We start from the raw sequence: 22,599 nt of genomic DNA, 5'->3' as shown, positions 1-22,599 counted from the left end.
TCCAAAAAAAAATATTTCAATATCCCATCATACAAAATTAACTACAATCATAATTAATTTTTTATTACAAAAAAAATTGGTAGGCTGGTGAGCTACTCAGCCCACCACAGGTTCAGCCCGGATAGACCGAGTAAAAGTAGGTCAGATTTAAATATATCCACTTACTATAATAAAATTTCCATTTTTTTAACCCGACTCAACCCGTTTTCAAAGTAGGCTGGATAGGCCCACGGGCCACAGCTCATTTTGCGGCTATACTCGCGTCGACACTGAATTGGGTGAATTTGCGCAGAAGTAGTTTGCATGTAATACACATTTCTCTCCCTCTCTCTTTTTATTTTATTTTTTTGATTTTATTTTATTTTATTTTTTTATGTGGCTTTCTGTTTCCTTCGTTGATAGGCGCTCTTTCTTTATCGTTAACACCCGTCTAATATGTTGAAATGTTGAGCATCACAGTTTGTGAGAACTTTTCAATAAAAATTAAAAATTAAAAATTAAAAATTAATTATCAAAATTAATTGTTTCAATTATATGATATTTAAAGTTTTAAAAAAATATTATTAATGAAGAGAGGTATAAATGTAATTCAATTAACAATATAATTTATTTTATATCTTCTTTAATTTTAAAACAAACCATTTTTAGTCTTTTTTCTATTTCTCTTTTATTTATTTTCAATTAAACAATCTTAATTTTTACTCAATTTTTCATCTATTTTCCCCTTTTTTTTATTTTTTATTTTTTATTTTTTCACCAAATCCATTTACTTTCTTTCACTTCTTTCCATTTTTTTTTCTATAGACAAAACATAGTTGTAAAGATAGAAAAAGATTGGATGATATAATTTAGTTCAAAAGAAAATATTTTTTGATACCCTTATGTTAATTATACCTAGAAAAAGAAAAGGAAAAAAAGTAATAAATGGAATAAATATAGTTATGATATAATAGGAGGAGAGAAATCTAGACAAATGTAGGTCTCATAAAAAAATTAAAATATTTTATATTCGATCAATTTCTATATATTAAATATGAATTATTATTTTGTGCAAGAATATTTGATAGAAACATTTTAGAAACTTTTGTAATTTCTTATTCTAACTTTTATTTATCATATTTATTTATGAATTAATTTTTAATATTTAAACTAAATTATCAATAATTAAAAAACAATCTTAGAACACAATGTAAATTATTCATATTTAATCTAAAATATAATTTATATATTTAAAATATTTATTTATATAAACTCTTAATATAATTTATATATTCAAATATAATATTTATTGTATATATAATTTATTATAAATTTTAGTTATATATAATAAACATCTGATTTATGAAATATACATACTAAAATACTAGTTATTTTAATGACACACAGCTAATTTGTTTAGGAAAAATCATCAATCTTAAATCTTGGCCCAAACCATTCTCATTCATTCATATGAAGAAAAAAAATGAGAGTCTAAGATTTTCAAAATATTATTAATTAACATGTATAAGCAATATACTATTTAACATATAGTTTTAATATGCTCTTTTTTTATTATTAAAATTTATTAAAAATTATAGAATTAAAAAATATTAAATAAAACGCGAGATTGATCAAAATTGCATAACTTTTAATAAATTTTAATTAATTAAAGGATATGTATTTAGAAGTGATTCACGTGTATTCCTAACATTTTCATATAAAATACTCCATATTATCAAATACTTGATATATCATTTTCTTTTATTTGGTTGTCATAATTTCATAGATTTACGTGTGAAGTGTGAAAGTGAAATACCCTCTTAATATTCATCAGAGTGTTGTATGTCATTAGATACCAATCCAAGGAATGGAAGATTGAAGATTGTTATCTAACCTACACTACACTGTAGCACCAAATCACCCATTTTTGAAATAAATGTTGTTCTAGGGACCATTTTTACGATGCCTCTTGATTTCAGAAATGAAATTGTTCCTTTTACCAACTCTTACTGGTTATGATGGACCCAACAGTGTAGACAAGATTTTCTTGAGCTAATAAGTTGAACAACTTAACAGCGATCGATCAATCCCTTGTACTAACCAAGTTAATCAATTAAAAGATTAAATTAAAGTATTTATACTTTCCCTAACGAAAATATAATTATTTTTAATTTAGTCTGAAGGAAATCAAGTTGAACAAGTAACAGAACGTTGTTATTGTGGTTGGCAAGTTTTCCATTTAGACGAAATGTTTTAGAAAAAGGGATTCGCATTGGGAAATTAGTTAAATGAATGAGATAAAGTATTATTAAAGAAGCAAAAACAAAAGAAGATGGCTTGTAAACATGGATAATGAGGTAATGTTGGGAGAAAATCCCCGGCAAGGTCTACCATCTTTTTAACCCCCAAATTGACTTATTACTGTCACTTCTCTTATGCTCAGATATGTGCAAAGTCTCCAGAACAAAAAGGAATATAAGACATATCAATTTATTTATTTAAATTATTAAGTCACATGTTTTACTATAAATAAATTTTATTCAACTTTTTTCCAGTTTGGAAATTATAATTCTCATCAAGAGAAATTTATTATTACTTATCACTTCCTAATTTTACATCTAAATTGTTGCTAAAATTATTTAATAATTATATCCGTTGATAACTACATCGAATCACCGATTACTCCCTATTGTATAGTTGTATATTTATCCTAAATTTTTCTTGAATGTGTAATATTCTAATGATCTCTCCATCCTATTTTTACTAATTTGTTATTATCTTCTTTCAAATTAATATGTATGCTTGTCTTTCATTTCATGGTCCTGCTCATTTGAATAATTGAAGTGATCAAATAAATCAGAGGTGTTGAAGTCTCGTAGAGGTTTCCAATTTTTAACAACTATTATATATAGTTTTAAATTATTTTTAGAATGAAAAACATTAAAGGAGGTGCAAGTATGAGAAATTCACAACCCATTAGAAATTATATATATATATATATATATATATATATATATATATATATTGAAATATTGACAATATTGTAATGATGACTAAAGCTACATAACTTAGTTTTTCTTTTAAGAAAAGATAAAAATTAATTAATAGAAAAACCAAGTTATTACCCAAATAAAAATGAAAGGGAAAAAAACTGAAACTGGTAATTTGTATAGTCTACAGTACTCTTTCATGCGTACTAATTTTTCTCATCATCAATCATGCATGAACTTATTTTATGCTATCCAAATTTTAGAACATCCAAATTTCGTTATCATGATTCATTTTTTTTGTTTCTGGTGATTAAAGGTTTGTCATCAATTCAGTGCTTTGTTTTACACGCATCACGTATAGATTTCTTGACATTTGTTCAAGTAAGATCTGCTTTAATGATGCTACTTTATTTTTAAGTTGTTAAATATATAGCTAATAATTGTTAGAGATTCTATATCAACTAGAGATGTAGTTATTATATTAGTGGGTAAACAATTTTTATCTTACAAATCAATTTTGTAAGATTGAATTAAACTCTAATTCACTTTCTTAAAATAATATCAGAGCTTACTTACTTTTTTAAGATGGTATCAAAACATATCTTAATTAACAATTATTAATTGTTGTTGACTTTATCAACACCCACTATCTAGTCATTAATGTACCTTAACCTATATCAATTATCCTATTTCTTCATGTATTTATTATTTCAAACTCTACAAATTTATTAAATATAAAGTTTAATACTATTTTTTTTTCTTTTCAAAATATATTATATGTATTCTATCATCCATGCAACACACATGTCAATATATAGTTTATCATTAATTGTTTCCCGACAGGAAGTATCATATTCATAAGCATCTGCTTCAATACTCAAATTGGATGCAAATTATAAAAATCCTGAGTTTGGTAAAAGGAAGATCAACTGTTGCAATGGAAGCACTCAAGATTAGTTAGAGATTTCGTTATATATAAAATTATGATTTCAATATAAACAAATCAATTATGTTATAAAAAAGGACAATGGTGCCAAAATTTCTGTTGCATCGGGATTTTGATTCACTTAAATATGATTGAGAAGCAATTTTGGTAAAACAGATGTAAAGACGACGACTTAGACTGTTAGACCAATGGGTAGAGTATGAGACTGGGATTTTGATCCAATATTAAAAAGCAAATTAAGTATGAATGGTATTTTAGTCAATATTATATTTCTACCTTTAATTAAGAATTGTTGTGAATGCATAAGGAGTTACAACTGGGGACGCAATAAGACATAAGTTATTGTTGTTCCCACACTCACCTAATCTTAGAAATTATGAGGGGTTCTTCAATTCATTTAAAACTAAAATATATGTTAAGAAAACATCATTTTACCATTTTTTTGACAGTATATACGTATGATCCTTTTTCTAATTAGGAGTTGACCATGATTGTTTGCTATGAAAATGGTGTTGCAATGAACATACGTACGCAATCTTCACTTGCACTTACCTAATAAGATTGAATAAACAGCAGCCGCATCTAGCATTTTGATCTCTTTAGCTAAATTTCATCCATACAAGGTATTTTGTATCACATTATATAAAATTGAATATCTTGAGTAATATATAAATAAAAAAATCCTATTTTCTTAATATTGTAAAGATATAAATTATGATGTAATGTTAAATTTACTTATGTAAATTAGGAGTACTCCTAATGTTTAACTCTTGAACAAATTTTTGTTTTAATTTTGTATTTGTATTTGTATCTTTATTAATTTATTTAAAATTCATCGTTACTTCAAATAATTAAATATGTCCTGTTATAACTTTTTATATTCATCTGCTAACTTATCCATTCATATGGTCAAGAGAATTATTCGATAGTACAAAATTAATTAAACGAAGTCGTATCGAAATGACGTGTATGTTTTCACTGTACATGTATATCAGTACTTACGCTATTTAAAAGAATATCTCCTACTAATGGCTAGGCTTAGGCATTAGGTAACGTTGTTCTCGTAGCTATAATCTTTTATATAATGGAAATTAGAAATATTAGTACAAAATATTGTTACTATATGTATTAATAGTATAATACATTACTGTAACTAATAATTCCATTAGTATAAATTATTAACATGTGGTATTAGTAATGAAGTTAAGCAGATAATGTTGTTCTACATGGTCGATATTTTCAGAGGGAGGTTTCTTCTCTATGTGGGGCATGAAAAGTGAGCTTTAAAGTGGTAAGCAGTTGCCACGTGGAAACCTACCATAGTTGGTAGTTTAAGTTTGTTGCTGACGTGTTGCCTATGTGCCTTGTTCTTGTTGGACAAGCCAAGCTCACGTTGAAAATCTGTATATCCCTTGTTAGTTGTAACATTTACGTACTTTCGATATGTGTCATGGAGTTTAACGTACTTTCGATATGTCATGTTTAAGTGTTTAGACACAAAATTTAGAAACTAAATATGGTTTTTCGAAGGAAAAGCATTTCCGTATACCTTCATTAGAAAAATTAAAATTAATTAGTGTGGCTAATCATGTTTACGTCCATTCTTTGAAATTAAGCATTACGATTAGAAGCAATATTCGATGCCCTTCAGGGTCGTTATCTTAATTTACGTATAATACAGGACAAAGTTGTAATTTTCTATCATGGCAGAGTAAGCTAGTCTTGAAAGTTGAAAGCATATATGGTATTCCAAACATCACCATACTATATATATATATATATATATATATAACAATCACCTCTCTGGTAAATCTCCAAGTTCCAAAAGAGTACCTTATAAGTCTATACTTCATAACACTCGATCCGAGGTTTGGATTCTTTTGCTCTCCTTTGTTGTGATGGAAACTAACCCGGAATCAAATTAATCCTTGTACTCTTTAATTTCCAACATGTTTATGCAGAGAGTGATGATGGGTAGAACAGCATGGGGTGATGAAAGTGGTTTGAAGAAGGGGCCTTGGACCCCAGAAGAGGATAGAATATTGGTGGATTACATTCAGAAACATGGGCATGGGAGTTGGAGAGCACTTCCAAAACTTGCAGGATTGAACAGGTGTGGCAAGAGTTGCAGGCTAAGGTGGACCAACTATTTGAGGCCTGATATCAAAAGAGGAAAATTCTCTGAGGAGGAAGAGCAACTCATCATCAATTTACATGCAGTTCTTGGGAATAAGTAATTTACTGTTCATTCCATTTTATTACTCTTAAAGTGATGCTAGCTTACTTAGACTTGGTGTATGTTTTGTGGATGCTTTTCATTATACAACTACATACATAATTGATTTTGATTTTTGTATGCTGCTTTATGTACATTCTTAGGTGGTCTTCTATAGCAGGTCATCTGCCAGGTAGGACTGATAATGAAATTAAGAATTTTTGGAACACTCATTTAAAGAAAAAGCTTATGCAAATGGGGTTAGATCCAGTGACTCATCGTCCAAGATCAGATCACCTTAATCTTCTATCCAATCTCCAACAATTGCTGGCTGCTACAAACATTTTCAGTAATTTCACCAACACTTGGGACATTAATGCTCTAAGCATGCAATCAGATGCCACACAACTAGCCAAACTCCAATTGCTTCAGAACATACTCCAAGTCCTTGGAGCCAATCCTACCTCAAACATGGAATTACTCAATCCTTTTGGACCACCATCTTCACTTCAAGATGGTTTTCTAAATGAAGTTTTAGGATTGAATCAATCTAAGCTCCAAGACCTTTGTAATGGTTTTCCTTCTCAAAATCAGCCAAATTTCCAAAACTTTGAAGCCCCTCCTCATCAGCAGCAAACTCTACCAAGTGGTTTTCAACACATGAGTGGATGTAGAAATAGTAGTTGCATGAAATCTGAAAAAGTTGAAGAACAACTTGATGCCCCTATTTCTTCTTCTTCTTCAACACAATTATTCAATTCACTTCCAAATCTAGTTTCAGCCTCGCCTGAATGTTCCACTGTCAAGCAAATGGAAAACAAGGGAAACACAAATGAGTGTTCTGACCCTTGTAATTCTACTTCAACCACCTTTGAAATGTGGGGAGATTTCATGTATGAGGAAGTAAGCGAGGCTTATTGGAAAGATCTCTTAGAGTAAGTAACCTTTATGATTATATTATTGCACTATTTTTCTAGCTCCACTTGTGTTTATTTTATTTTCTCTTATAAATTTATTTATTTATGACACCACATATACTTATTTTTCTCAACCTATATTTGCAGCCAAGAGTAAACAGAAATCAGCAACAGTTGACAGTCTCAAGAAAAGACAACGGCACTCAAGGATTATCACAGTGATGATGGGAATTTTTATCACTGATCTCTAGGATCAACAAATGGTGCTCATTTAGAAATAGTTGGTTGGTTCATATTTTTGAAGATGATTTAAATTTTGGATTCAATCATTATATAATTAAAAGCTTCATGCAACGTGGAGATTGTGATTTATTTTACAGAATAAAATCCTCTCATATTCATCCTCTTCTATTAATTGCAGCACATAAGTCCCCACTCACTCAATTTACGTGGCTTCTTTGTTAAATAATATCATTTGTGATTTGTGTTTTGTGATTTGTGACTATATACTTTGAATGGTTGAAACTAACGTGATATTGGTTCAAATGGAATGGATTTAAATTTATCAAGTAAAATCTCGAGATTCAATTTTGTGAAAGAGATTTTATTAAAAATGATTAACAAAATTTAAAATCAAATAAAGTTGATAAATACTTCACATTTATAATATAACAATTCTAAAAAAATATTTTGAATGTTTGAAAATAAAGTAAAGCAAATCTTAACTCATTCATTTTATATCAAATCCAACTTATTTAGTTAAAAAAGAAAATTTTTACACCAATTAAATTTTTTTAAGACTAATAAATTGACCTATTCAAATAATAATGCATTATTATTTTTATTGTAATTAATGTTTTGAGAATAAATATTCATTAATCTATTTAAAAACTTAAACTAATTAATCTATTTATAAGTAATAAGTTAAAAAGATCATATTGGCTTTGAAATCAAAATATACTTTTGGAAAGGTGAGGTCTTAAAAAATGTGTGATATGTGCTTTGTAAAACCGTCTATTAGATTTAGATAAATAGGTGTCTCAAATTTGGAAAGTAGACCAAATTAAAACTTCATAAAACCTAACGGAAATTAACTCATTGTTCATCTTTAATAGGAATGATGTGTCCTCTAGACTCTAGTTGTATGTCTTATCTTTCCACGTGGAATTAACACCTTAGAACAAGAGTCAAAAGAGGGAAACAAATTAATAAAACAGTATGGAAATTGGAGACTTTGAAACTTGAAGAATGGGCAAAAACTGATCGAATACTAATTAAATACGATTTGTTACGGAGACTAACACAAAATATGAAACTGAAAATGACTCATTTAGCTTTGGAGCAGAAAGAGGTTTTTAAACATAAAAGTGAGATAAATTAAAGTCAAACTTATTAAAAAACCTTAACGAAAACGTTGCCCAAATGCCAATTTACTTATGCAATAATCTGCTGACACTGAGACTTAGAAAGCAGCATGGCAAATCTTTCTAATAACTTGATACTTATAATCTACCATTTTGGCTACCAGACGAGTTTTTGTTATCCGTTAGGTAAGACTATTTCTACTTGTTTTGATCTAACAAGCAAACAAAAACAATTCATAATCGTATTAATTCTCCCATTTATCCAATGGAAGCTTCATAACTGTTTAATTTGTTTTTCTTAAAGTATCATTAGTATTTAATTGATTAATTACAGACATCATTATTTTGATGGAATTCTGATTATTATTCATCTTTATTTTAAAGTTAAAAATAAAAATAAAAATGCAAGTACAAATATTAATGCACATAAAAATAAAAATAAAAAAGCTTGCGTATAAAGGGTAGACACATTTTCTATTGATTGGACAAGACCAGGGTTTGACAATTTTATTTTTCCACAAAAAATTGTGAAGAGAAAGTAACCAATGGGAAAAGAATCGGAGATAACAGAAACACTGTCTGAAAGAGAAGGGTTACACTACATACATCAATCAATATTGATATTATCGCTGCCAATTTTAGTTACTAAGATAAAAACAGCACTGTCAATTTTGATTAAAAAACAGAACCAACAATATATATCCAAGTTTTGTGTGATCAGAAATCCATTTGCTAGAATGGTCAGTGTATAGGAATCCATAACCAACAGATGTTAAAGTGGAAATATCGAATTCTATATTAAGGTAAATAATTTGATAGAAGTAATTACAAGTTGAATCATGAATCTACATTTAATGGGAAAGGAATGGAAATAAAACCCTCTAGGCTTCTTCCAACAGCGTTGTAGTACATTAAATGATCATTACATGTCCAAGGGAAGTGCCAAGTAAACGTCAGAAGTGAAACATCAAACTTTCTAGACTTTCATTTGAATGAGGATGACATAAAAATACAATCCAACTTGCCACTTCTTTCGTCAAGTCTAGATAGGAGGGCAAGAAATAGGAGGGAAAGGAGGGGGGTTGCATCTGCATCACATACAATTTGCCACTAACATGGAGAACCACAATCCAAAAGAAGCACTAGTGAAAAATCCTAAACAACATTACAAGCCTCTTGATTCCATAAAAATTCTATTCTGAGAAGCAAAAATCATAAAACCAAACACCTGCAAACAATTGAATGTTCAATGTACCTCCCATACCATAGTTGAATATTGTTCTATTTCTGGTTGTTAGTACTTTTTTTCTTGAGCAGACTTCCGAACTTTCCTAGCAAAGGCTTCTTCTTCTTCTTCAATTGTTGTTGTTTTGATGGAGGGCTACCACCCTCATCAATGTTCTCTGTTATAGCACTTCCATTTATCTTATCAAAGCTCTCACCACCTTCTTCTATCTTTGACTCAACTTCCTCTTCAAATGATTCAGGCTCTGCTTCTCTCTCCGGTGAGAACTCCTTTTTCTCTATCTTGCAGCTCTCCCACATTTTATATTCAACTTCTACGGAATCATCCTTTTCTTTGCTCTCATCTTCTTTCAGTTTCCCACTCGCATCCTCAGATTTGGGAGATTCAATTTTTTCAGCCTTATCGTTCAGGAGAATACTTTCTTCCTGTAAGCTTTCTTTGGGTTCCTCCCGATTCACTGAAAGCTCTACCTTTGAAATATCCTCTCCTACATGTCCATTCTCTTCAGAAAATTCAACTACTTTAGGAAGCAAATCATAGTCCTTCTCACTGTCAGTAAGATCCCCATTTTCCTCAGTGTGGTTTCTGGTTGTAGCTTCTTCCAGCAACTTAGATAACTCCTCCACCTTCTTGACAGATTCAGCTTCCTTAATTCGAAGTTCATCGTTTTCTTGAAACATACTCTGCAACTCATTTTCTTTATCCAATAAATTCTCCTTCAATTTCATATTCTCAGCTGTTGCTTCCTTAAGAGCTTCTTGCAGTTGGATTGCCTCAGCCTCAACTTCCTTCAGATTTTCCTTCAACTGAACTTCTTCCTCCCTGTTGACATTAGCCTCTTCCTCAGTTTCTTTAAGCATATAAAGCAATCTTTTTATTTCTTTTTCCAGAGACACCTTGTCTTCTTCATTTTTCTTTATGCAGCTGACTAGTTGAAGGTCTCTCTGCTCCCACTCAACCTTAGAGTTCTCAAAGGCACTCTTAGAATTTTCAATACTACATACAAGAACATCAATCTCATGCCTAGCCTCATCAAGCATGGACTCGTATTTTTCATTAGTGGCTTTTAGGACTAACTTTAAATCTTCAATCTGGGCCTCATAGCTTTCACGTTCAGCTCGGATATTTAGTTGATTTTCTTTGGCTTCTCTAGCTTCTGCGGATACTTCATGTAATGCAGAAGCTAAGCTTTCCATTGCCTTTTTACTCTTTTCTTCTTCATCCCTAGAATTCTCCAATTCACTGATAAGTTTGTTTTTCTCTTCTAATAGGGCCTGCACACTAGAAGCTGCAAGCTTTTCATTGTTCAAAGCCTGGGCTTTCTCATCCTTAACCTTCTCAAGTTCAGATTTCAGAGACTCAACTTCCTTTGACATTTCAATATTTTCTTCCTTAGCCACAAGAAGTTGGCGTTCTGAATCCTCAACATGTGCTTTCTGTCTCCCAATTGTCATTTCTAATAATCCCACCTTCTCTTTAAGAGTAGAAACTTCAGATTCTGCTTCATGCAACAAATCATTGTTTCCTTCTAGCTGTTTCATTACAGATTCCAAAGATTCTGATGCAGATCTCTCCAGCTTGTTTGCTTCTTCAACCCTCTTTTCTAATTCCTCAACCTTCTTATGCCACTCCTCTAGCAAGCTACGTGCATAAGATTCAGCCATCTTTGAAGCTTCAAGCTCCACATTAAGCTGTTCAATAAAAGCTTCTTTCTCTGACAACTTCTCATCATAACCCTTTGCCTTTTCAAGTTCTTCCTTAAGAGCTTCTATCTCTGTTTTCAGTTTCAATATATGCTCATTTTCAGTGGCCTCAGTTTCCAGTTTTGAATCTAGTAAGCCCTTCAATCGCATCAATTCAGCTGAAAAAAATTCTGCTTTCTCTGCATGAATCTCGGCAATTTTAGTTGCATCATCTGCATGACTCAGTGCCTGGTTCTTTGCATCACAAGTCATGGTGAGTTCCTGTTTAACTCGCTCAAGCTCCTCGGTGGTGGAGAGAAGAGCAGCCATGTCCAAAGCATGTTGGTTCCTCACACTTTCAATCTCTTTCTTCCATTCTTCTTCTTTCTTCTTCACAGTTTCAATTCCAGCCTGTTCCAATTCCACAGCTCGGAACTTCTCAATCTCAGAATTCTCCTCAGCCCGTTTTTGAGCCACCAATGCTTCCCTGAGTTTCTCATTGGCTTCCTCCACCACTCTCTGTGCTTCTTTCAATTCATCTATTGCTTTCAGCTTCTCCTTCTCAGCCTGAATGAGCTGCTCCTTTGCTTTCTTTAGATCTTCTTGAGCAAGATTCAATTGGCTCTGCAACTCTGAACTCTTCACAACTCTTGGAGGTTGTTTCTGACAAAACCAAGGAATATATAAGCACAATATTAAAGGAAAAGCAAGGTCAAATAAAGAAACATCTCCATCAGTTTCCAACCAAATACTGGACATGTCAGAATGAAGGGTATACAATCATGCATTATCTAAAATTTCAAGTCTTAGCAAAAATGTCAAATAATTAGCACTAACCGTCTGAGTAATGCATCCTCAAGCAAAAAACTTTAAGGCAACTTGAGATGTTAGGAAGTTCAAATGTTTCATCAAAAATTTAGAAATGAAAGTGAAGAAAGCATTTCAAGTGCAGCCAATATAGAAAAAAATATGACTAAAATCTCAAAAAACAAAGAGGGCACAAAAAGTGCAATCTGTAACTTACATCAGTTGGGGTGGAGGTGGGTCTTGGTGATTTCCTCTCTATAGTGGGCTTTGAATTCACAGATCGTGGTGATCGTTCCACAGAAAGGCGTGAATTTTGCAAAGGAGATGGTGAGTCAGATTCTGATTTGGACACTACTCTGCTACCTTTACTGCCTCTAGGAGTTGCCATTGATGCTTTGTTGGGATTTTCAGATAGATTGGGTCTATCAAATTCATAATGACAACACCAGATCAATAATGCATTTAATGGAACACACAGTACAACATAAAATAAGCAAGATTAAGCATGCAGAATCATTGCCAATATATGATTGCATCCAATCAGATAGACGGATCTAAGACATGAAAAGCAACTCTTGTGCCAAATTAACCATCCAGAATCATTTCATTGAACATCAAACAAAATTAGGGCGAGAACAGAACAGCATATGCTGATGCAATAATAAGCCTGAACTACCATAATTGTACAAAATCAAGACGAAATAAGAAGCAACTACGGATAAGAAGAGAAACCCAGTTTTGAATTGCAAGTAGAAAGTAGATAGAAAGACACCGAAATTTCAACAAATGAATAGAAGAGAAACCCACATAAATATTAAAGTTGGATTTTTATCTTTATTTTTTGGAGAAAAACCCCACAATAGCAAGCCATAATTACCAGATCAAATTTCACGAAGCAGAAACAAAAAAACACAAAAAGAAAAAAAGAAAGCGGTGCAGGTGCTCAAAAGTACTCGAGTTGAAGAAACTAAAATCGGATCTTCACACGAGACTCATACTCTGACCTCACCCATAAAACTGGACTAACCTAGATTTTGAAGCCATGGTGGCGGAAGTTGTGTCGGTAAGAAGAAAAGGCAAAAAGGTGATATTTTTTGCAGAATTGGGAATGCTAGAGTTGTGACATTGTAGGAAATGATGGAATATGGATATTTGTGAGAGAGGAGAAGAAGGGTTGCAACAGAGGGAATTTACAGAGCAGAAACAAAATAATTTGAGTTGGTTCTCTTCTTCTCCAGAGTGGCAACACTCTCTTTCTTATTCATTTATTGTTAACCGTTTTTTCTTCTCTTTTCTGTGTCAAAGTGCAATCATGGATGGACAAAAGTAACCCTATGGACTATCCACTCTCCTTTTCTCAACCTCTCAATCTCACACCTAAACTAAACCTTATCAGTTTCAATAACTTTAATTTCATATTCGTCTTCACATTTTTACTTACCTTCCTTCAAAATGTACCACAACTTCAAATATCTCTGCTTTTCCTTTGATTCATTGACATTGCCTTTTCTTTTCTATCAAAGTAATGTACAATTTTAAATTTGTAAGCTTCTATAAACTATTCAAATTCTTGTTTACATGTTCAATCGTAATTCATAACCACATTTTTAAAATACTATGTAGGGTGTTTCAATTTTAATTTATGAAAATTGGAAGATAAGTTAGTCTAGTAGTTTACCTTATTTGATTAATAATATGACATATTTAACACATTTAAAGGTTAATCATGCGTATAAACTAATTAAGGACATATTACATAATCAAATAATCCTAGTACAGGATTCATGGAGGGCAGGGCCCAATAAATAGTTCACATCTCAAGATAATGTCACTCTTTGTTAATTACTATCGTTATTCGTGTTTGTCATGACTTGAGCGTGAAGTACTTTTTGCAGGTATTTTTCCCTCACCGGAATATTCTCTTAGAACTCTCGTTCAACCTTACGAGAAAATTACTAGTGAGTTTTTCAAATAGGTATAATATATATAAAATTATAATTTTAAATTTTGATGTTGTAATTATAATTTTGATGAATAAAAAAATATTTGACACATTATTATTATTATTATTTTGGTTGATTTAGTTTCCACTTCATTTTCTATGACACTATCTATTATATTATATTAGAATTGTAGTGTTGAATAACGTAAAGAAATAGGTGGTTTACGCAATAAGGTGAAGAGGCTAGCGACGGTGAGAGGATGACTAGCAACCAGAAATTCTTCATTTATCTTGTGGATGTCGCAACCATTTGAAATTTCTTATTTTAAAAATGAATTAGGTACAACTTCAAATTCATGCCTCCTTTTAATTCTAATTCAATTTTCCAAGTAAGATCACAGTGTTATAAGCTTCAATCTTCACAATTCATATTTTGTTTTTATTATAATACTCGTTCAAAAGCACTTTCTAAGTTTGTCGGTGATGATTCCAAGAATAAGATCGGTTTCAAGAAAATTTTATCAGGATATTAAATTAATTTCAACTCATCGACTACATGCCTTTTCTTTAATTAATTACTACCCCTCTAGCTGTATGAGATCCTTTTTGAATATTTGCTTCTACCCCTCTTACATCAATTATTTTCTGACCAATATTTTTTAATTATTTTATAATTTGCATAGTCAATGAATGATAAATACTCTAAATAAATAAGACAAAATTATTATCGTCTTATGAGAATTGAGGAAGATGAATAATACATGTTAATTAATTAAGTGAAAGATAATTAGACAAAAAAATGATGTTATATTGATTGTAAGTATAATTTTAAAAAAATAATTTAATATCATTAACAAAATTAACTATTTTTTAATTCTAACAAATTACTATTTGTTGTAAGAAAAATACAAATTACTATTCTTATCAATTGATATTTAAGATTAATGCATACAAATTAATATATATATATATATATATATATATTATCTTCAAATTAGTATATTTAGTTAAAAAAATACTATTAGTTATGTAGTTAGACATGATTGTTAAATAGAGCTACATTTAAAAAAAACTTTAAATTTGTAAAACATTAGAAAAAAAAAGAAAAAAAGAAAAAAAGTACCAATAGTTTTTTTTTTTTTTTTGCCGAAGGTTATAGTTAAAGGATCTTATATATAAAAAGGAGAGGTAGTACTATTTTTATACTAAGTGTGGATGTAGACAATTCATGTGTTAAATCAATGTCGCAATGTTGAAGGGTAATGATAAACATTAAACATACACCTCATTTAAGAGAAAAAGAGAAAGAGGGAAATTGCGTGAATATGTGATGGGTGTAATAAATAATGTAATAAAAAAAATGAAACAAAAGAATATAGAAGAAAAATGTGCTTATATTTATTTATTCAATTTTGAAACAACAACCATATTAACAGATATTTAATTAATATAATAATATATAGTAGGGGAGCACACTATACATTTGTGTCTAAGGAGACCATCCGTCAAATTATAATGAATTTAACATTCTCTTAACCCAAATTAAAAGTTTGATAAGGTCAATTATTTCACTTTTAACACGACCAATCAAGACTCGATATAAATATATATATATATATATATATATATATATATATATATATTAAGATTGAGTCAATACAATTTATTAATATAATATACTAATCTTAATATTGTACATAGTTATAAAAAATATATATAAAACCTAAATTAAGATATATTTTAAAATAAATAATATTTAGATAAATATAATATTGTGTTATATAAATTGTTATTTATTAAATATAAAGTATTATTCATGGATAATTGTTAAAAATTAAATATTTTAAACTAATATGGGATATCAAGGTTAAGACATCTCAAAATATAATTGGAAATCATCTTCAAACTGCATTCAATTTAATTTAGTTTATAAAATTTAACAACTTGGTGAAAATCTAAACACCGAGTCAAATTAGTCAGGAGAAGTACCTATTGTTGCAGTGTGTAATAAGAAGAGAGAAACAGACGTGTAGGTGTAGTTCATGTAGGACTCACGTGACCCCAAACAACAAAGAGAAGAAAACAAATCAAATCCTCATCACACCACGTAACTACGTAGGAATTAATGAACAACATTTCATGCAATGACCATTCACTGTTAAAAAAGAAAAAAAGAGTCATGTATTAGTGAAAAAATATGCTTTAACTGATGAAAAAAGTATATGTTAAGCATAAGAATGTCTTTATCATAATTTTTTGACAAATAAATAGACATTATTACTAACGGAATTTTTCAAGATTATCATGATTTAATTGATAGAAAAGATTATTAATATCATTATTTTAACGTGTATCATTATAATTATATACTGTTTCAACAAATTAAATGAATTTTTACAATAAATACAATTTTATAATCTATAATTAAAAACTAATTAACAAAATATTTTTTTAGCTTTTTTTCTCACTTTATTATCAGTAATTGGCCAATTTAAATACAAAACTAACTATTATAAATAACTTTATACCCTTTTGTAAATTTACTTTAAAAATTATCACTTAAAAAAATCTAATAAAATATCTTAAAATCACTTTTCACTTGACATATTCATACATAAATTTATGTCATAAAATCAATTATAGCGATAATTTTTGCAACCAATCCAAACACGAAACAAAATAAACATGTAATTATTAGTATATGAGTATATGACAGAGAAATGCTTCAATCCTTATTATTCCTGACACGAAACGTAAGGTACAGGAATGCTGAATATATATACAGCATAAAACAATTCAAAATGAAAAAATAAGAGAATAGTTAACCATCCTAACAAACTGGCCAACGTAGCAAGGATAACGGAATTGACAGTAAGGCAAAAACAATCTTGCCAGCTAATGTTGGGAATCCTAACAGAAACATAGAAACGTATTTCTCACACCCTCCCTTAAGATGGGTGGTGAATATTCAGCAAGCCCAGCTTAGACAGATTATCATTGAAAGGCCCGGGATAAAGTGACTTAGTGAACATGTCTGCCAATTGATGCTTCGAAGGAACATGAGAAAGAACAATGAGCCCATCAAGAATCTTAGCACGAATAAGATGACAATCCACCTCAATGTGTTTGGTTCGTTCATGAAAAGATTGATTCTTAGCCAGCTGAATGGCAGACTGATTATCACAAAAAGTAGGAAATGGGAGTGGAATTTGGAGACACAAGTCATCAGCAACATACTTTAACCACTGCAGTTCACAAGCAACAGAAGCTAAAGCTCTATATTCAGCTTCAGTAGAGCTCCTAGAAACTGTGGATTGCTTCTTGGATTTCCAGGAGATAAGACAATTACCATAGAAGACACAATAACCAGTAGTAGATTTTCTAGTGATACAGCAAGTAGCCCAATCGGAATCAGAAAAGGCCTGAATTCTGTGAGGATTAGCAGAAGGATAGAAAAGACCTAAGCCGGGACATCCTTTGAGATATTTCAAGATCCTGAACGCAGCATTTAGATGAGAGTATCTTGGCTTGGACATGAACTGACTAACTTGCTGAACAGCAAAGGAAATGTCAGGACGAGTGTTTGTTAAATACTGCAGTTTACCAATTAATCTCCTATAAGCAGTAGGATCTTGAACAAGATCACCTTCATCATCCTTGAGTTTAACAGTAGGATTCGAAGGGGAGTTGGCAGGCTTGCAACCGGTGAAACCAAATTCGGCCAAGATGTCCAAACAATATTTTCTCTGGTTCAGAATAAGACCCTGCTGTGATCTAGCAACTTCAAAACCAAGAAAAAATTTGAGGTTTCCCAAATCTTTGATTCTGAATTCATGATGTAAAAATTGCTTAACAGCAACAATATCCTGCATGCTATTACCAGTAAGAACTATATCGTCAACATAAACTAGCAGAGCAGTAAAAGAAGTAGAAGAGTGTCGGATGAAAAGGGAGTGATCAGCAGGACTCTGAGAGAAAGCATAGGAGATTAAGGCAGAGGTGAGCTTAGAATTCCACTGCCGAGAAGCTTGTCTGAGTCCATAGAGAGACTTGTGCAATTTACAAACCAAATGAGGTTCAGGAAGAATCAATCCCGGGGGAGGTTTCATATAAACCTCGGCATCTAAATCACCATGCAAAAAAGCATTATCAACATCAAGTTGGTGTAGAAACCAGTTGTGAGAAACGGCAACTGAAAGAAGGAATCTGACCGTTGTTAACTTCACAACAGGTGAGAAAGTTTCAAAAAAAATCCATGCCTTCAGTTTGTGTAAACCCTTTGGCAACAAGTCGTGCCTTATGTCTTTCTATGGACCCATCTGCATTCAGTTTAGTCTTGTAGACCCATTTGCACCCAACAACCCTCTTCTTCGGCGGCAATCTGACCAATGACCAAGTTTTATTCCTCTCAAGAGCCTGAATTTTCGCAAGCATAGCCTGCTGCCAATGATCATGTTTACAAGCCTCTTTAAAGGAAGTAGGCTCGATGGTGGCAGATAAAGACATGCAAAAGGCAGTGTGAGAGTCAGAACAATTGGAATATGACAAATATGAATGCAAAGGATAAGGAGTACAACAGGAAGTATTAGCAGAAGAAAGAGTTGGACAATCATAATCAGACAAGTAAGCAGGTGGTTTCCTAGGTCGAGTTGAAATTCTAGCAGGTTGATCAACTATTTGCACAGCATCATTAGAATCATCATTGAATTGCAAAACTGGTTCAACAGCATTATGATCAATATTACTAGAGACAATGTCAGAAGTAACATTATTAGGAATAGCAGAAATAATGTCAAAAGCAATTAAAGAATCAAATGATTGTTGAGATGCAGTAGTACCAGTGGTGTGGTTATTAGAAACAGATGGGGAATTAGAAGCATATGGAAAATGAGACTCATAAAAAATCACATTGCGAGATAACAGAAAAGATTTTGTAGTGAGATTAAATAAGAGATAACCTTTGACCCCGGGTTTGAAACCTAGAAAAATACACTTAGAGGCTCTTTTGTCTAATTTGGTTCTGCCAGAAGTGATAGTGTTAGCAAAAGCTAAACAACCAAAAACTCTAAGTGTGCTAAGGTCAGGAATTTTTCCAAAAACTGATTCATAAGGAGATTTATTTTCAAGAAATGGAGTAGGGAGCCTGTTGATGAGATGAACAGCATGCTTTATAGCATAAGACCAAAAAACAGAAGACAAACCAGATTGAAAAAGTAAGGCGCGAGCTACATTCAAAATATGTTGATGTTTGCGCTCAACGATGCCATTTTGTTGAGGTGTTTCAATGCATGAGGTTTCATGAAAAATGCCTTTGGAGGAAAAGAAATCAGTTAAGAAAAATTCCTTTCCATTGTCAGACCTTAGTCTTTTAAGTTTTATACCAAATTGATTTTCAATGAGATGAATGAATTTAGGAAGAACAGTTTTGACCTCAGCTTTTGATTTTAAAAGATGGACCCATGTGAACCTACTGAAGTCATCAACAAGCGTTAAGAAATATTTATGACCATCAATGGAAATTGTGTGTAAAGGTCCCCAAATGTCAGCATGCAACAGTTCAAAGAGATGAGAACTTTTAGAGATGCGAACAGGAAAGGGTAATTTCTTATGTTTGGCAAAGTGACAAGTATCACATGGTGTACAGTTTTTATATATAATATCATTATATTGAGAAGATAACAACTGCAAAATGGAATTCGAAGTATGGCCGAGTCTATGATGCCACAATGCACCGGTATTTACTGCATTTACAACAGAAATATTTGATTTATTTATAACAGAATGTTGTAAAACTTTAGTGCAATTCAAATCATTTGATTCTTCAAGACAGTACAAGCCATCAATCTTCCTAGCTGCTCCAATCATCTTGAAATGAGATTTCTGGAAAAAGAAACAGTGAGAATCACAGAACACTGCCATACAATCAATAGTGGAAACAAGCTTGGGAACAGATATGAGAGAAACAGAAAATTCAGGTACAAACAGGACATCAGCAAGTAATAAGTCACCTATATGAATATTTCCCGAAAAATTGGCAATGACAGTAGTGCTATTAGGCAGTTTAATAGGTATTGGTTTTGTGGCACAAAGGTCATGAAATAAGGATTTGGTTGGACAAATGTGGTCAGTGGCACCACTGTCAACGATCCAATGATTAAAGGCAGAAGATGTACCTGAGTTGTGGACAGAAGCATGATTTACTGAGGATGAATGATCCTTAGTGTGTTGGAGCAAAGCCAAGAGTGCGTGATACTGATCTTTAGAGAAAGTGAACTGGTCATTGGTAGGACTGCCATCCAAATCGAGGTGTGGAAGAGAGGCATCTGAATCCACTTCAACCAAACTAGCAGAAGCTTTGTTGTTGGTTTTATTCTTTCTGTAACCAGCAGGAAAACCAATACGAAAGTAGCAAGTCTCAATGGTGTGATTGGTTTTTTTGCATTTCTCACAGAATTTGTTGTTCTTGGAATTGTTCTTGCTTGCATTAGAATTGGTCCTGTCGGAGGAGTTGAATCTGGGTTGATTAGTAGACATAGCAGCAAAAGCCAAAGAATCTGGAACAGAATGTTTCGGAATGAGGCCAATGAATTCACGTTCATGCTGAAGAACCATAGAAAAAGTCTTGACAATCGAAGGCATGGGATCCAGCATCATGATCTGAGAACGAACTTGTGCATAGCTCTCATTAAGTCCGCGAAGAAATCTAATCACATAATCATCCTCTCTTTCTTTGTGAAGTTTAGAGAGAAGACCACATTTGCAAGGTGTCAAACAGGTGCAAGTCAGAACACACCGATAGAGCTCCAATTCTTTCCACAGGATTTTCAATTTCGTATAGTATTCAGAAACACTGAAGTCACCTTGACGACAAGCAAGAATCTGATCCTGAAGATCACAAATCCGGAATTTGTCAGCATGAGAGAAGCGATCCTTGAGATCCCTCCAAATCTCCAATGCCGTATCCATCCACATCACCGACTGTTTGATCGAAGGAGTCATGGAACGAGTGAGCCATGACATCACCATCCGATTGGATCTACGCCAAGCCTCGTGTAGTGGATCTGTAATAGGTGGACAAGAAAGAGTACCATCAATGAACTTCTCCTTGTTTTTGGTTTCAAGGGAGACTACCATGTCTCTCTCCCATTGGTGAAAATTGCTCTCCGTGAGAAGAGGAGAAACAAGTACTAATGCTGGATTCTCTCCAGGATGCAGGTAAAGCGGATTTGCCGGATTCACCAAGTGATCCGGTGTCTGTGTAGGGTTCTGGCTGGAGGAAGCCATGGTCAAGTATTAAGGAAGAAGAAGAGAACGTTAAGCGGAAGAAGGGTGAGGTTTCAGCTCTGATACCATGACAGAGAAATGCTTCAATCCTTATTATTCCTGACACGAAACGTAAGGTACAGGAATGCTGAATATATATACAGCATAAAACAATTCAAAATGAAAAAATAAGAGAATAGTTAACCATCCTAACAAACTGGCCAACGTAGCAAGGATAACGGAATTGACAGTAAGGCAAAAACAATCTTGCAAGCTAATGTTGGGAATCCTAACAGAAACGTAGAAACGTATTTCTCACAGTATATAGTAGTATCTTTATAATAATTGTAAGTACATGTGTTCTAGAAGCATGGACAGAACTAAATCGTTTTAAGATAGCTAAGGTTTTAAATTATAACCTACAATCAGAAATTTAAATGCAACATATCAAGATGTTAGTGTTCTCTCAATCCCATTGTATAACATCATTGCATATATATTTATCGGGTGTGATTTATATATATAACCATATTATTATCTATATCGGGTATACAATTATTACATATATTTTTCTTTTAAGAATATACTCTTCGATATATAATTCTTATTAGTTAAAAATTATTAAATTAGAAAGGAGAACCATTGAATAAGAGATGAAACTCACTAAAATTTACAAATTTCTCGATAAATTTTAATTAATAGTTGACAATGTATTAAAAAAAGTACATTAGAAGAATCATTAAAGTTAGTATAATAATAGAGATTAAAATAATATATATTATCTCAAATTTAAATATTAATGTTGTTGTACTGACCGTACTTCGCACCCGGGCTCCGAGCCCGGATTAGCGATACAAAGCCACCCCGGACACAGGCTGAGCGACGTCAGCCCGGTATTTGGGGCCCGGTATTTGGGCAGATCATTCCCGAACCCGGGGATCTCGTCCCAGATCAGAACCGCCCTCCAATTATATCATATCATATCTCATCATATCGTATCATATCATATCATATGATATCTTATCATATCATGTCTTATCTCAGGCCCAAGGCCCAAGACAACCCTAATTCACACAAAGGTATGTGCATTATTTATACGAGACTCATACTCCCACAAACACTAACTTTAGCATCGGAGTCTCTTTTGTAGGTACCACCCCCATCTTGGAGCACCAGCGTACCAGTGGAGGAGGCTCGCCGATCTTACCCGGCGGATCAGCTCTACAGCAGATTTCCGGTAAGAACATT

General features: G+C 32.2%; 3 protein-coding genes across 4 annotated transcripts; 1 reads left to right on the top strand and 2 right to left on the bottom strand.

Annotated features, from left to right (window-relative positions):
* Window positions 1-5,630: 5,630 nt before the first annotated feature.
* LOC109798241 (transcription factor MYB53) lies at window positions 5,631-7,458 on the top strand. Of its 2 annotated transcripts, XM_020358444.3 has the most exons (4): window positions 5,631-5,783; window positions 5,877-6,148; window positions 6,295-7,065; window positions 7,195-7,458. In XM_020358444.3, the coding sequence occupies exons 2-4, from the start codon at window positions 5,883-5,885 to the stop codon at window positions 7,202-7,204; spliced, it is 1,047 nt and encodes a 348-aa protein (XP_020214033.1). In that variant the 5' UTR covers window positions 5,631-5,783; window positions 5,877-5,882; the 3' UTR covers window positions 7,205-7,458. The 2 variants fall into 2 exon arrangements, with proteins under 2 accessions (XP_020214033.1, XP_020214032.1); XM_020358443.3 differs by lacking the exon at window positions 5,631-5,783 and having other exon boundaries at window positions 5,791-6,148.
* A 1,725-nt stretch (window positions 7,459-9,183) lies between these two features.
* Window positions 9,184-13,454, bottom strand: LOC109798240 (WEB family protein At3g02930, chloroplastic). Its single transcript, XM_020358442.2, has 3 exons — window positions 13,174-13,454; window positions 12,364-12,568; window positions 9,184-12,002 (listed from the first exon to the last, which is right to left on the bottom strand). Exons 1-3 carry the CDS (start codon window positions 13,188-13,190, stop codon window positions 9,693-9,695), a joined length of 2,532 nt encoding a protein of 843 aa, XP_020214031.1. The 5' UTR covers window positions 13,191-13,454; the 3' UTR covers window positions 9,184-9,692.
* Window positions 13,455-19,674: 6,220 nt separating this feature from the next.
* LOC145950840 (uncharacterized) lies at window positions 19,675-21,600 on the bottom strand. The gene is made up of 2 exons (XM_083062659.1): window positions 20,262-21,600; window positions 19,675-19,968 (listed from the first exon to the last, which is right to left on the bottom strand). The coding sequence occupies exons 1-2, from the start codon at window positions 21,370-21,372 to the stop codon at window positions 19,937-19,939; spliced, it is 1,143 nt and encodes a 380-aa protein (XP_082918785.1). The 5' UTR covers window positions 21,373-21,600; the 3' UTR covers window positions 19,675-19,936.
* Window positions 21,601-22,599: the final 999 nt, after the last annotated feature.

The sequence above is a fragment of the Cajanus cajan genome, chromosome 8, assembly GCF_000230855.2.
Source record: "Cajanus cajan strain Asha chromosome 8, NIPB_CcT2T_4, whole genome shotgun sequence".
Lineage (NCBI taxonomy): Eukaryota > Viridiplantae > Streptophyta > Magnoliopsida > Fabales > Fabaceae > Cajanus > Cajanus cajan.
The sequence above is the reverse complement of the archived record's forward strand: the minus strand, read 5'-3'. Positions and strand labels throughout refer to the sequence as shown.

What these genes read in the sequence shown, in the direction of transcription:
- LOC109798241 (XM_020358443.3), top strand. Translation starts at nt 5,865, where the DNA reads ATGTTTATGCAGAGAGTGATGATGGGTAGAACAGCATGGGGTGATGAA. An exon ending in CATGCAGTTCTTGGGAATAA is followed by an intron (nt 6,149 to 6,294) that starts GTAATTTACTGT and finishes GTACATTCTTAG; the next exon opens with GTGGTCTTCTATAGCAGGTC.
- LOC109798240 (XM_020358442.2), bottom strand. An exon ending in CCACCTCCACCCCAACTGAT is followed by an intron (nt 12,003 to 12,363) that starts GTAAGTTACAGA and finishes TGGTTTTGTCAG; the next exon opens with AAACAACCTCCAAGAGTTGT.
- LOC145950840 (XM_083062659.1), bottom strand. Translation starts at nt 21,372, where the DNA reads ATGGCTTCCTCCAGCCAGAACCCTACACAGACACCGGATCACTTGGTG. An exon ending in TGCTTCTGTCCACAACTCAG is followed by an intron (nt 19,969 to 20,261) that starts GTACATCTTCTG and finishes TTCTTTTTCCAG; the next exon opens with AAATCTCATTTCAAGATGAT.